Source organism: Opisthorchis viverrini (genome assembly GCF_000715545.1).
Source record: "Opisthorchis viverrini unplaced genomic scaffold opera_v5_244, whole genome shotgun sequence".
Classification (NCBI taxonomy): domain Eukaryota; kingdom Metazoa; phylum Platyhelminthes; class Trematoda; order Opisthorchiida; family Opisthorchiidae; genus Opisthorchis; species Opisthorchis viverrini.
The window spans coordinates 378076-392787 of record NW_008751900.1 but is presented as its reverse complement, the minus strand read 5'-3'; the positions used below and the strand labels follow the sequence as shown (position 1 = coordinate 392787).

At 43.7% G+C, this 14712-nt stretch overlaps 2 protein-coding genes across 2 annotated transcripts in view; one reads left to right on the top strand and one right to left on the bottom strand.

Moving 5' to 3' along the window:
* The window catches only part of T265_08896 (hypothetical protein), a gene marked incomplete at both ends in the record, with an annotated part of 13116 nt that extends 4472 nt beyond the window's left edge, over positions 1 to 8644 (top strand). The window contains 2 exons of the mRNA XM_009174824.1: positions 4396 to 5223; positions 8556 to 8644. Of these exons, the coding sequence (XP_009173088.1) occupies positions 4396 to 5223; positions 8556 to 8644 (917 nt within the window). The remainder of the gene's footprint in view (positions 1 to 4395; positions 5224 to 8555) is intronic.
* Positions 1 to 14569, bottom strand: part of T265_08897 (hypothetical protein) — a gene marked incomplete at both ends in the record, with an annotated part of 19134 nt that extends 4565 nt beyond the window's left edge. The window contains one exon of the mRNA XM_009174825.1: positions 14490 to 14569. Within this exon, the coding sequence (XP_009173089.1) occupies positions 14490 to 14569 (80 nt within the window). The remainder of the gene's footprint in view (positions 1 to 14489) is intronic.
* Positions 14570 to 14712: the final 143 nt, after the last annotated feature.

The window sequence follows — 14712 nt, the reverse complement described above, 5'->3', positions numbered from 1 at the left end:
TGACTCAGTTTGTTGAGGCATGCATGAATAGAACAGGCAGGTTCCTCCATTTCATTCGGCTGCGGATTCGGACAGTCCGAATACCTAAAGTTGGCTGTTCGGAATAATAAGCTGAGTGTTGCGATAGTCATGGGAGATACCGTGCAATATGCAGCGGCTTTCAAATAAAGCAAAGCCGGAAGACCACAATTTCCTTGTCAAATTGACTGCTAGAGCTCTGTGCTGTGTTGGGCTATTGGTAGTACTTGTGGCTGATCGCTCCACCGTACCCTCATGGGGCGTCTCGTCAGTCTTTGCTCCCTCCTCTGACAGCCTGAAGCCTGTTTCTTATTCACAGTTGACATGAGAATCACCCCTGTATACTGCTCCAAGAGGCAAAAAGTTGGCGCGTAGAATTATCCATAGATGACAATGTTACTGCCTCTGGAATAGCCCGTGTTCCCAGGCAAGTGACGAGACTGACGCTGCGTACTTCGTATCGGTCTGCCGTACCGAAAATGCATCTGTCGTTGCAGACTGTTGTGGAATGACTTACACGATGTGGCCTTTCAAACACCAATGAAAATGTCATCAACCGGAACGTACCCAGCGGCTTTTTATCCTGTAGCGTATTGATAGTTTTTGAAGATTGTTTTATTACCGCAGCATGCCAAAGGTATTTTTAGTTGATTCTGCGGTACAACGAGAACACTTCAACAGCTATGTTTGCGTCGACTGCACAATAAGCATCTCATCCTTTTATTACCTTATAGCAAAAGAATAATTGGCTAATGTTATTCTATTGGGTTGTGTCGGTGAACGGCACTTTCTACGTTTGCACAAGGTAGTAAAGTTGCTGTGGTTTCACTGCGATTTCTCTATATTTGAACAGTTCTCCTTATGTTTTTGCCATGTTGAGTGTGAAAAGATCAGCTGTGGTATCTTTCCGTTTTGTTACAAAACCTGGGCGCCAAATACTACCGTACCAAAGGAAGTGCCCCTGGGAGTGCCAGCCAATTTTCTGGCGTTTTTCTGTGAGAATTACGCCAACAAGAACAGCACCATACGCACTGTAGTTCGGCATAGCGTATTTTTCGTATTAATGTGTTGTAAATAGCTTTTGGTGGTGCGCTCGGATGGTGACACTAGGTGTTTGATACCACTGCGTATACGCAACTTTGACCTAATTCCCTTACACGGTACACCAACTGTATAGTAATACGAATACTGCTTTCTGCTTTGCTCTAGTTAAAATAGCTCAACTACGTAAGGCAGTAATCAGAGCTTCATTAATATGCTACGTAGACTACTAGTCCTTCCGGAATACTTCCAGATCACTAATATCACAAGAGTCTCCCGATCAAGTCGAAGAAGCACACACAGAAGCCTGTGGTGTTTTAAGAATAAGGTATTCGGGTTCTATTCATTTTATGACTTCCTCGTATGTGTAAGCAAGAAAACTGGAGTAATTCAGTTAGAATATATTTTCCTCCATGGGTCATTTTCTTGAGTACTTCAAGCGGAAAGTGATTGTAGTGTACAACATACTCTCATACCTATTTTGTAACAGCTGTATGCTGTCCTCCGTTTTTTTCAAGAACTCAGCGTTCTACACTATCTTGGGTGTGAAGATCATCAGTATACATAAAAAGTATGCATAGAGGAGCAATAAATCATAGGTTCATAACATACGAATTCGCTTCTTTCAACCAGCCTTCACTAGCTTATATTCATAATAATTCTGCATGAACCACTAATTTTTCAGTTCATGAATCATAAAGCCCTGCCACTCATCCCTGCAAAGTGAACCCAAAGAATGTTAACATTGTGAACAGCTGCGTGACTGCAAATTGAATGTTTCTTGCTCTACACAAAACACACGAGCGTACAAGTGCGATTTTATTAACCAGTATGGCCTCCTCTTTAATTGTGGCGTCACATCCGTTTACCGGACGACACCTGCCGTTCGGAAGTAGACGTGCTTAAATGTTTTGCTCATTGTAGTTTAACTCCATTCCATCTACCGAACGCTTGGTTGAACGGTTCTTCAAGTTGTATTCGTGTCTCCCTGTGTGTCTGTTTATCGTCCGTTCGTTCGTACGTTCCCTACCTCAGTTTTCTGTCGACAGATTGGTTGCGCTGCCCCCTGTCCAATACGCCTATGAAGAGCGTATTGATCACAGACGTTGTACGCATTGCTTGTTTCTGTGTATACAGTATCTATATCACGCCTTTTGAGTACGGCTGTTCACGCTGGTTTAATATGTGGACACCGTCGTGTCAAATTGTCCGTTCTAGTCGTACCCTTTCTTGACGATAATACCTTCTAACTCGCAATAATTTTCCCGAGTTTTTCTTCTGGATATTCATGAGATAAATCAATATAGTCAGCTTTCATTATCCAAGACATGACTATTTTGACTAAAGCTCAGTAAGGGTGTTGTAGGTGTACATTGTCCAGATTAATCAGCCTACAAGCCAAAGTATAGTTGACCGTTCAGATGCTTCCCTAGATGCATGCAGCGCATGCAGAGCGACCTTTTCTGTGCGTACTTCGGGCATCGTGTGATTGCCCACTCACAAATGTGACTTGTGAAACAGCTTCTTGGTCCACTAGGGGACGATTTTTTTTGCAAATTACGCTATTTATTAACACTGAGTGCATGGCTAGACCAACGTTTATTCTCAGTTGAGATATCTCAGAGATTAAGACGTGAGCGGAAACTCTCATCTAACTTTCACAGTTTGTATCTAGACTTGGATATCTCATCACTTTCTTAGTCACAGTGCCTCCTTCGGGTCTCATAGGAGTTGTACTCTGTGCAGCTGATTGATTCTAAGCTGACTTGCATTTTGGACGCTGTCGGTAACAGCTTTCAGCACTCGCCACTGTCGAGCTCACTTTCGCTGCCTTCGGAAAGAGTGCTGTGGGTCTTCCAGCGTCCCTGGTTCTCTTCATCTGTTCCTTTGCACATTGGTGAAAACGATGATGGGTACGACCGGGAACCGAACTCAGTGGTAGACATGCTTATCGCTTTTTACCTGGGCTATCAACCCAACTTCCCTGTCTTTCGCCCTCTTCTCTTGATTAAGTTCAAGAGTTCAAGATTAAGGTTAAGTTCAGGTATGTGGGCACATTGTCATTGATTGTTTTCTTAAGGTTTCCATTTTGCATCCAGCCTCATCTTTTTCTGTTCTAATGAGATCTCTTGATTTCGTGGTCATTAGGCATATATCACTGTCGGTAATGATTTCGCCCCTAGTAGAACACAGGGTGTAGTTCGTAACCAACAGCAAAACATGCGTAAACATTCCGCTGTTTGAATGCAGGACTCAGAAGATTATGATTGGGAAGAGAGAATTCATGCTGATTATCGTTCTTTGCAATTTCCGGTTAAGTCGAATTCGGGTAGTAACGATGGATCTGAATAGATTCAGCTAGTCCAGGCATGCTTTGAACAGTTTAGATATCTCGTCGCGTTCTGCATTTCAAGCACTGATCATTCATAGATGATATTAAAATATGCGATTTTCACTGTATCCATAAGCTCGCAACCTTTTATTGGGGTAAAATACTCATCCGGGAACAAAACCGTCGAATTGGAATGGCTTTCCGGAGTTAAAGAATCGGGAGGAGGATGCTTGCTTTGAATTCTCCTTCAGAGACTCTTTGTGTTCATAATGATTCGTTGGCTAGTCGTTTAGCAACGTAACAACCACTTAGTGAGTTTGGTTTCTGTTTCAATTAGTTTGAGTGAATTATGTTGTTTTTACTTCAAAATTAACCCCTCTTCGTGCGTCTCTCGGTTAGAACCCCCTCGGATTGATTAGTGTCAAAAACGAATTTGCAAGTGCTCCGTCACAAGTGTTGTTCCTTTGGACAGTGTTTGAAACTCACTGTCGTCCCGGTCCTCTCACCCCAACAAGAACACGGAAAACAGAATGCGATACCATTTTTATGTTAATTAGGGGCAGAAAAGTCACTCGCTATTGTCGTTTCAGGAGTGTGTGACCGGTCGAAGCTACGCGATGTGTAGTTCAATGTGCTTCTTGTCGAAGTTTATGTCAGTGTTCCTCAGAGGTATACGACAACTCTATCGATCAGATTTTTGTTTCTGTTTTTTAGCACGGTTTTTAAGCTGCAGTTCGAGCATTTCGTAATTTGTGAATATCTTCACTGCCATCGCTTTATTTTGGATAGTGAATACTATCCCATAGCTCTCTGCAGTTACGCAAACACCAGTGCCTACATTCTTCTAACTTAGCTGCAGCGGAATCCTTTGTGGATGTAGACTGACTCCAAATATAATATGAGGAGGCTAATTCCCCTTTTTTGTAACGTCTTACTTTCTAGAGCTGTGACTTTATTCTATGAAACTGCTTGTCATAGTCACCAAAATGTTTGTTTCTGTTCAGAAGAGTTTGGTAAACAAATCGGTTTGAATTTCAGCTATATCTCACCCTTCATGGATGCCTCCGCTTCTTTCATCCAACGGCCCCAAACACTTGAGCAAGCACAGCAGCACTCAGTTTCGAATGGTTTCCACCCCAACTGTCAGCAGTCGTCCTCGAAACCGATCACCCTACCTTGCTCACCGTCGCCAGGCCAACAACCGCGCCAAAATGTAGATCCAGTCCATCAACCAATGGTCTTCCAGGATATATCAGCGTCAACATCGCAACAGCAGAAAGCAGAACAACGGTTGCAACCATCGACCATTGATGACTCGCTTTCTTCTGTTCCTCACAATTCCGGTGGATCGTCCCACTTATCTACTGACACCACAGCTCCCTCATCCACTGTTCACCCAGGTCAAACTGTCAGCTCTGAACCTGTCTCGAATAATGTCCCTCACTCGGATTCAAATTCTCCGGTAAACGGTGTCAGACCTTCATCAGGTATCCCACGACTTCGACCGTCTGCCATCCCTAGACTTGTTAATCCGCGAGTTGACGACTCTGTACACATTTTGGAGCGAGCTAGTTCGATCGGTAATGCAAGTCCACATCGAACTGCATCTTCCTGTGCAAGCCCCTGTGATAAGCCACATGACGGCCCAATAAGTTTACCACAAACACCATCTGGCGCATTTACCCGCCCATTTTTACACATAACTCAGTCTCCTGTTGAGCCTTCAAGTCCTCCAAACAATGATCAACACGTGGGATCTTACTACGCTGATCGGTCTCGCACCTCCTCACGCCCTGCTAACGCTTGTCGAGTTGAACGGACGGCCTCCGAACGTGAGTGTTTGTTAGCGTTTGACAGTTCTCAACTAAAGTGGAGTTCTGTGCCTATCGTATTATGCAATTTTAACTGGTGGACCTCATTTTGCCTCGCTAAATTATTTCGGACTTGTTTCACCAGTCCCATCCGTAGTGCTTTGTGTGTGCGTACCTTAGACTACTTGACCGGGTTAAAACATTTGTTAGACACACTGTTCATCCCTTAACTAAGCCTCAAAGGGTTTTCTTCAACAGGTGTTCTATATATGTTTGCTTGTGGAACAGGTGACCACGACTGCACAGTTGTGTCGATTGTCAATTCTGTCCACAGTATATCACTTTTACGATGGATAGTGCGATTTCTGTTTATTTTGGGGCTCCCATAGGTACGAGCTGTGCATCCAGTTAATTGACGTACGTTAATTGGCGTACAGCAGAAGGATAGTTCAAATAAGATGGAGTATATAAGACTAGTTATTCCTTCTAAAAGCACTCGTGCTGGAATTTATCCGAAGCTCATATCTATCGAGAAGGGAGTCGATAAGTATTCCAACATACCGAAAACATTATTCATAGCGCCTGCACGCAGTAGTATCTGGTGGTTTTTGCCGAAGCTGAATGTGGATTCTTTCAAGTCCACTAAGAGCTGCATATGGTGCGAATTCGTGTGGGCTAAAGTATAGGGGGGATGAATGTGGTGTTGGAGCTGGGTACACTTGTAAAGTTAGCCAATCAGTAAAAGGCTGGTTTTCGTAATCGCAGCGCCCCTAGTAAGGGGTGCGGAGACGTTCGACCTGTACAACTGAATTCTGGTGTGATGCAAGAGATAATGCATTGCCCAGTCTGCTTGGAGCGTTTTGCTGGTTTAGCTGTCGGTTGTGAGAGTGAGTGACTAGTTCGCGCCTACTTTCCAAATCTCACTGATTCGTTTTTGTTATTTCTTTTGAGTGTTGCTGATTACAACCTTCCCATCTTATATCTCAGTAGGTTGTGATCATTCTACTGTGAAAACGCTTTGAATAACCGAATATCCTTCAATAGACACTTTCGGCGAATCATCAACCGCAGTAAGCTCGATGCCGGGGTCGGTCTCAATCCAAGCTAGTAGGTGCTCTGGTGAGTCAGGTCGATCACTCTCTATTGAACCAATGAGCACCCGAGGGTTATGGGTTTGATGCACCCGTGTAGGTACTGAGACTGGGTCTGGATGTTTAGTGGCATGCTAAAGACAACCACTCCTTTTGTTATTGGGGGAGGAACTGTTGACATGCGATTGAATTGCGCTACGCTCTTAAAGTGGCCTTTTTCAAGCTCGCCAACGGGAGTAAATTTTTCATCTGCATCCAATGAGCTCTTTCTAAGTTACTGTCTGTCCGTCTAAGATGCATGCTCACGAAGACATCCGTGTTAATCAGATTCCTTAGGAAATATGTCCCTACTCTGCGTTGCTCTAGAGAATTTTTGACAAATTCACTGTGACTGCAAGCTCACACCGAGATACATGTGATCGGAGATGGATCGTAAAATCGTGTATCCAGGTGTTAGAAAGGAATATCGCGAATGTGATAGAGTTTCGCAACAAGCTCTCATAGATTTGCAATTAGTCTTTCCACAGTAGCGCTGAACAAAATACGGAAACAAGGTGTCTGATTAAAATTCTGTATCCCATCACGCACTGCCTAATCAACAAATACTCGGACGCAGCTATGTGGTATATACTCAGGTCTTCCCTTATAAGGTCTATTTGAACATTTACACCTATGTGCGATGCTGCTCAGTTCATTTTTTCATCAAGAAACTACGTACGTTCTAACCGTACACCAAAAGGATCCATTCCCTTGCCAACGAAATCCAACGAGGTCTATCCATCTGATTTTACCTGCGGATATACATACAACGTTCATGGCCGGTGCACTAGACAAACCAGCCAGGTCACAGCTACCCTGTGAGGTTGATAACTGACTTCCCTGTCAAAAGAACTCAAAATCCTCGTTTTGCTTGTCTGATTTCGCCACGAACCTTCTCATCTAGTGTTAAGGACATCAAAACACTGAAGCCATCACATTGGGCAAGCGAGTCAGACAGACATGAATGCACAGTTTAACCAAGTCGCACACCTAGGGTGAAAATATCTCGTGAATGGAATAGCCTTAACATTATGCTCCCTTATGCGTAATCCGCTTCTCAGGTTAGTGTGGCATGGACTATGCCTAGAATCTGCCGGCGCAATTAAACAGCCGAAACTTCAGGATAACAAAACTTGCACAATCATAGGAGTCGAGTAGTGCTGTAGCTACGAATTCAGCCTTCGGTTTCTTCTAAGCGCTGTAAGTCGTGGCCAGAAATACCAAATTTCAATAGTGTATCTGAATTCAGAGTGCTCGAAAGTTGGAGAATTCAACTGCTAGAAACCTGAAAACGTTTATGAAGACTGACGGTATATGAACCAAATTGTTTGATTTGAAACACTTGCAAAATTTGCACCTAGTGTAGTGGTCGTTAAAAAATCTCTCTAAAGTTGAACGTCGCTTGTAATCGGTGACGCACATACGTAATCCCACGTAGCTAGTATACTGTTGTATCTTTAGCCCTCCTCAGTATTTGGTCAATTTATTTTTGTATTGACCCTAAGTAACCCCAATGTCGACAAGCAAACGCCGTCGCGACAGCACATGCGTCCATAAGAAAGGTGGAACTGAACTCTCGGTCATTCTAATCATATGTTTGCATATTCTTATCTTCACAAGGAAACCCGATTGATCCGATAAATCTATAGGTTCTTGTTCATTTTTTCTTAGGCATGACCCATTTAGGTACTCGGCGAGGGCGCGCCTATGTTCATACTTTCGTCTGATTTTTTCAGGCCCGTCTTTGTTTCAGTTAGACCACACCCTTTCTGTCCTATAAACCTACGAACTTCAAGTGGTACACACTGACGAATATCACCAGGACACGTGCGTACCTTCGCAAACTGGTGTTTGCGTCTGGTCTCAGGCTTTGCAACAGCACATGCTGCTTGAACAACACTTCTTTAGTTGTCAGTAACGCAGTCAGCTTGCCTGTATGGTTATGGTGATTCGACCATTATTTTACCTAAATGAACCAAGTTTATGAATCAAGGCTCCTTGATAGGAACAGTGGCGGCGCATGTCCAGGAGGCGATTACCTCATTGAAGTTTTCCACAGTAGCTCTAGAGCACAAAGTAACAAGCAGCTATCTGTTACGCTTCGCGTGCTTCAATACTGCTGGGTTATGCGCCACGAGTACCTCTAGCATTTACTATTGTCCATCATTGGCTTTAACGTCCCATTAGACTTTTACTAAACTTTTTTTATCATTTTCCCTGTAGATCCCCAACGTCCTGCTGACAATGAGTCGGACACTTCGAGCGTAAGTTTATTCCTCGTCTCAGCTCCAACCACCAGCTATACTTGGTAACCAGATTCAGGGTTTCGACATACCGATGGAGGAAAATCCCATTGCGTTCCTTGATTATTTTGGTAATTATCATTCTGATCGATCAATGGTAGTTCCAGAGCGTTTTTAATGTGATATGCACACACTACGACCGTCTGTGGGTGGATCGGCCAAGTGATGGGTTGTTGGCTTGTAGTTAGCTATTCGCTTGCGATAATCTAGTTTTCACGCACCGGTGCATGCCTATACTGGTGCGTTTTGTGCGTGAAATGTCTAGCCATGTGCGATACTGTTTGTTGCACTTCTGGGGCGGTATTTCTTCCGCAAAGGATTTCCTTCAGCTGATGCTAATGACAAAATGGAACTATGGTTATTTTCACGATTTTCCCAATTACGTTTCCATTATTGCATTCGGTTTATCGTGCTCCACTAATCTGTACACACTGGTGGCCGGTATGTTTCGGCCAATTTCTGGAGCTCAAGGTTTAGCTTCCAGCTACCATCAATTCAGGTTTTTTTTTAAACGGAATCACCAATCAGATTACACGCCCATCACTTTTTCAGCTTTAAAATGTGCTTCCAATCAATGTGCTACCCAACGTCGGCTACCAAATAGTGTCCCGATTCGAGGGCTTAACGATGTGCCTAGTTGACCTGATTTTACGATCGACCAATTTTACACAGTTTGGTGTTTATCGAACACCAGAATGACTGTACCCGGTTCGCTTGGTTTGTGGCTGGTGAAATAGCCTGAATTCCATCGTTTGTGACCACCCATATTTTCCACTCCATCTGCTTTTTTAGTCGACGGATTGGAGCAGCGTTTGGCCAGTGGGTTTTGTGTAGTACCATAAAACTGGTCCATAAGTTGCCAATCCATTTTAGGGATGATACACGCATGGTTAATGAATACAAGCAGATTATGGGACGAGCACATCATGTCGAAAGGTTTCAAATTGGTGTACTCCGCATCTTCACAGACGGCAGAATTTTAATCTGTCCGGATGCCTTTTTCACCGGTGGTTATTAGTCCTCGTTTCAGATCGTCCGGTAGCTCAGTCTTCAAACCATAAACTTTGGCTACTTCGCTCATGTCTCATAGACTTGATTCAATTTAGATGTGGGCGGTGAGCTGATCACTCAAAGTCCTTAAGACCATAGAACAAATGAAAGATGTGGAGTACTTAGAAAACCAGTACTTGCAAAAAATTTCGTTCGACAGCACGCCCTCTACTTCATTATCTCATTCAAATTTCAACTGTCTAGTGTGTAAAGCTTGGGTCAGTCTTGCGTGCTATCCGGCATTGCGGATTACCATAGTGTATCTACCGTTGGTTCGTCGACTTTCAGTACTTTCTAATGGGTGGATAGTACTGTGACACTGCGACTACAGTAGGATTTCTTCAAACGATCGACTGCCACGCCACTACAAAGCCAACCAGAAGTTGCACCGATTTCAGTCAAGCATAATCGAATGCCCCATCCATGGTTTCAAACAGCTGTTAACAAATTAGCTTATATACTAATGAAAACTCAGTGCCATTTCTCATTGACTTGGGATTTCCATGGAGCCAACTGTAACCTTTCCCTTGATTGGTTTCTGGGATTACGAAATTAGGCCAAAGGATCCATGATTTCGCCAAAATGAGTGAATCTACTTAACACCACGCCGCCTACACTACTCTAAGTTCTAGACTAGAACAAGATTACTGAGTACTGGTGACTTTAGCTGCAGGGCTTCAATCTGGAATCGATAACGTCAGTATGCTGTTTCGGCACGTGATTAAGGTGCCGGCGTGAGCGATCGTTAACTCTACAGCTTTCAAACCGGCAGGAAATTTGACCGACCTACGCATGCTTCTCGCCAAGCTTACGAAGTCGCGTTTTGGCACCTTGATGAAGTTTTCGAACGATCCCAATGATTTCAGTGAGACCGAGAGTCCTAAGAACCCACCGATCAGTATGTCGTTATACTGAATGGTGTGGTGGGATTGTGGCGAAAGAATGTTAAAGGCATCCAGACTGAAGGTATCATGAAGAGACTTGAAATTTCACCTCATATCTTTGAATCAGTTTACCAGTGTACGCCGCACCGGGAATACGGGAATACAACTTGACGTATTTTTACAAGTCCAACTGGGTGAAACATAGAGTGAACCAAATGCGGTATTACATGTATGAAATGTATATATATGGAGGATACAGAAACCCCAAATTTTGGGAATATCCGTCTAAATGCGCGGATTAGTTATAAGAACGGTGTAGAAACAATGCACTCGGAGAAAGCGGGATAATTGATTTAACTTAACGATAGATCCGTGGGCAAAAAACATGGTAACTCAATTTGTCAAATGTGCGCGCGACAAGTTTGTGAAAATTGGCTCAAGTTAGGGATCAAAAGTTCATGAGAGAATACGGGTGTCCCTACTGTGGGCCAGACGCAAGAAAACACTGGTTTCAGGAAAGGGTTTTGACAATCGAGAGGAGAAACAATGGGTCATATATGACTTTCTTCTACATCATCTCAACAGGACTGCTCTGTTGTTCACCGAAGGGAAACTTACAAACTTGGTCAGTATGAAAAAGCGCACCTGATGATCAGTATTCCTTGGCCTTGAGCAGGAAGTATATCCACTACTACGAGCTGAGTCATTTCGCCAGGATGCTACTCGGGAACTGTAAGATCAACCAAAGTAGGTCAAGTCTATCTACGATTAAGCAGCTGCAACTGCTCAACCACGACAACGGCCGGATTTCCAACTTTTCACTGACATGGCTTTCGATGACATTTCCAAAAGGAACTGTCAAAATGGATGTATCATCTGGTACCCCGTGCATGTTGGATGGGTCACGGACGTAACTGAAAGACATTCCGTCAACGGTAACAACTATACACTACAACGAGACGTCCAACTTCGACTTTTGGTTTGGAGTCCAATCCTTGGACTATTCAGGAGTTGAATTTCATTGCTACTAACTGACGATTTAGCGCATTTGATTGAGCCGTTCACCGGTCTCGACAATTACGCCCTCGTTTCTCATTGATATTGGATTGTATTTCTTGGATTAGCCAGCTTATCACCAATGGGTTTTTCGACTGCCGAAACTTTGTGGGATGACTTGAATTCCGAGCATAAACTATAGGGCATCTGTAAGCAGTCACAAGAGCGGACGCATCGATGGGTAGGGCTAGTTGAGTTCAGATGTAACCGGTGTACGATAGCGAAGGCTTGTTCTTTATCGATGACGTGATTGGTTTCGTTCAAATGTGATGTACTTTTAATTGAGCCTGGTTTTCTTCCAACTACCACTCAGAGACATGAGATTGTCTGTCCGACAAATGCCTTCTCGTACGACTAACGTATGATGTTCGACTTTAGCGTTCAAATGAGTACACAAAAACGCTGATGGTACAGTGTGGCAATTAGTCTTTCAAAGGGGAAGCCTTAATGTGGCTGGAGTGGAAGTTCATACAGATTAGCAGCCATGTATGTCGTATCCTCATAGTTTCTATGCTTATGGTAATTATCAGCAATCGAGTTACCTTTGAATGGAAGCCTCATGTAGACGAGCTTATTCCCAACTTAACAGTCAGGCATCTAATTAGCTTACGCTTCTGTTACAACTGAACGAATCTATCGAAGTGACTATTCCACGTTTGCTCTGTGTGGACCCCATGTTTCTGTCAGTCTTATTTGTAATACTGCCATCGAGGAAACTTGTCCCCTTCTGGCTCGAGTGTCTTATTGCATTCACGTGCTTTCCTGCACGCTTTGTGACCGCAATCAATTGACTGTTTTTTCTTTCTCCCTTCTTCTCTCCATGACCAGGCCTTCTCTAGCAGTGGTAAGTTGTACTGATTTTACCATAGTTGTGAGCAACCAAAATTTACGCAAAATTTGGGCAGCTCAGTTGCGCTTACCTATTGTTATTCTCGATTGAGATTTTATCCTGTCGTTGAAACCAATATATGCCGAAAACACCGAAGGGGCACTGTACAGCTGTTTCATCCTTATTAGGAATCATCCCAGAAATTCAATTTCGAAACCGCGACCTACCGGCCAGTAATTCAACACTTCACTGTTCCACGACCAGCGGCTGAACAGCAGTTTGGTTAGCTCCCCTTTAGAACTATATGGCGCCGCTCATCCTTCAGTCACGGACCACATCACGTGGCTACGTATTGGCTGGCCCCTCGGGTATCGATTTCTTAGATGGAAAATTTCACTCACCTCTTTCAGTTATTCCTCCTCTGAGCTACTTATAGATTGGTGGTGGTGTGTGGAACGCGCCAGGAGCTTAGCACCCGCGTCCACGCGGCTAGTGGTTCGAGCATTCAACCGTTTGGCTATAAGTGGCTGATCAGCGGAGTGATGAGCTTTAATTTAAAGATTTACATAGCTCACTGACCCGCTTAAACGACTGCCAATGAGAAGCGCTCGTAAGCGTCTTCACGCCTTATTCCTGAGAGTTCAAGGCAGAGTGTGACTGAACTACTGCTTCAAATTTTAGACACTGAATTCCATCAACCTGTTTGTTCGAGTGGCGGAAATGCACTTAGAAACGTAGGTATTTCGGCTACTTTGCGAGCAACTACCATAGCAGGTTGCATAAAGTGGAATCCAAATACACTTATGTCAAGTATAACCCGATGGTAATTTTAAATTGTAACCTGACACCTACCAAAATGGTCGGTGGGTCGACATAGACCTAGGCACAATTAGTATAACTTCCGTTTTGTGTTAGCTGGACTTTGATTGCCGACGTCTGACGTTTTGATTAATCTTTCATGAGATCGATGCGGTATGAACATACAGGTGACGGAAAAGGTACCGATCCAGATGTACTTTAATTCGTAGTGATTTTTTTGAAATCGCAATGGTTTACTCCTGCTACTGACTGCACAGATAACCTTCTCCTTTCAAGCTCGCTCTCCGCCAGTAACTTACAACCAAACATTATTCCTCAAAAGGGCAAATAGTGTTGCACCTGGACAAAATTTTTATGCTCTTGTGGACATCCTGGTGCTGGAGTTTTGGAGTCGAAGCGGCCTAAGTCATACTGTTGCTTGCTCAGAGGCCGGTTCTTAACTGCACATAGGCAATGCACACGTCGGAAATTTTACAAAGGGTGGGTTCACTTGAGTCTCTCCCAAAAACCTTGTAAATCAGTGTTTTGTTTCACGTGCATCCAATTTGGCGTTTAAGTACGGAATAGGGATGTTTAAAATTCAGGTACTATGTCTAACGAATGAGTACCAAAAAGAGGAAAGCCGGTAATGGAGCGACCAAAGGTTTTCGTCGACATAATGGGTAGTTCCATGTCAGGAACAGAAATTTTTGTGTGGGTTGTGATCCAAAAGTCCACGATCCTGATTCTAGCATTAGGTAGTGAGCTGTCCTGGTGTTTTTGGTAGATAGTTGAGACAAAACAGCAAAAGGCTATAGTTTTATTTATTTTATAGTGCGAGACTTATAGACCCCTAACTTAGATTATGGACTCTATCTGCTATATCATTCACAACCTTAGCAGGGTTTCATAGCGGGGACCCCCTCGGGTTACGCAGTCTGAGTGATCGAATTCAGGCCGCCGGACCCAGTGCCATTCAAGTCATTATGAATAAATGTGCCCGACAGGTGTTTATCTTCCCGCATAATGACATGCATTCGGTTTTCCACGAGCAGGCTGAACTGTAAGTTTCTATTCACTGTTTATCATCTCAGTCTCACCAAACTTTACACCTGTATCCTCCTCCTTCACTTACTAGTTCAGATTACCACGCTTTCAAGGCTTGGTTGTTCCGAACATCTTGTGGGAAGTATCAGACAAGCGAATTATCGGTCGGTCTCTTGGACCTATCACTCACATACGTTTTGTTAGGCGGGATTTATCGTAGGCGAGGGTGGTGAGCAACCTGATTGCCCAGCGAATGCCTGATATGTACATAGCATTTTTCTAGGCAATCTTCAGCCAAAGTCACCGGGTTCTAGGTCCCGGGAGGCATATAGTCAAAATTCGGGTATTCAAGGGAGAGACGTTGCGTCCCGTTTCGTTTTTAATAGGCATCCACACTGACCTTTGTAACTATA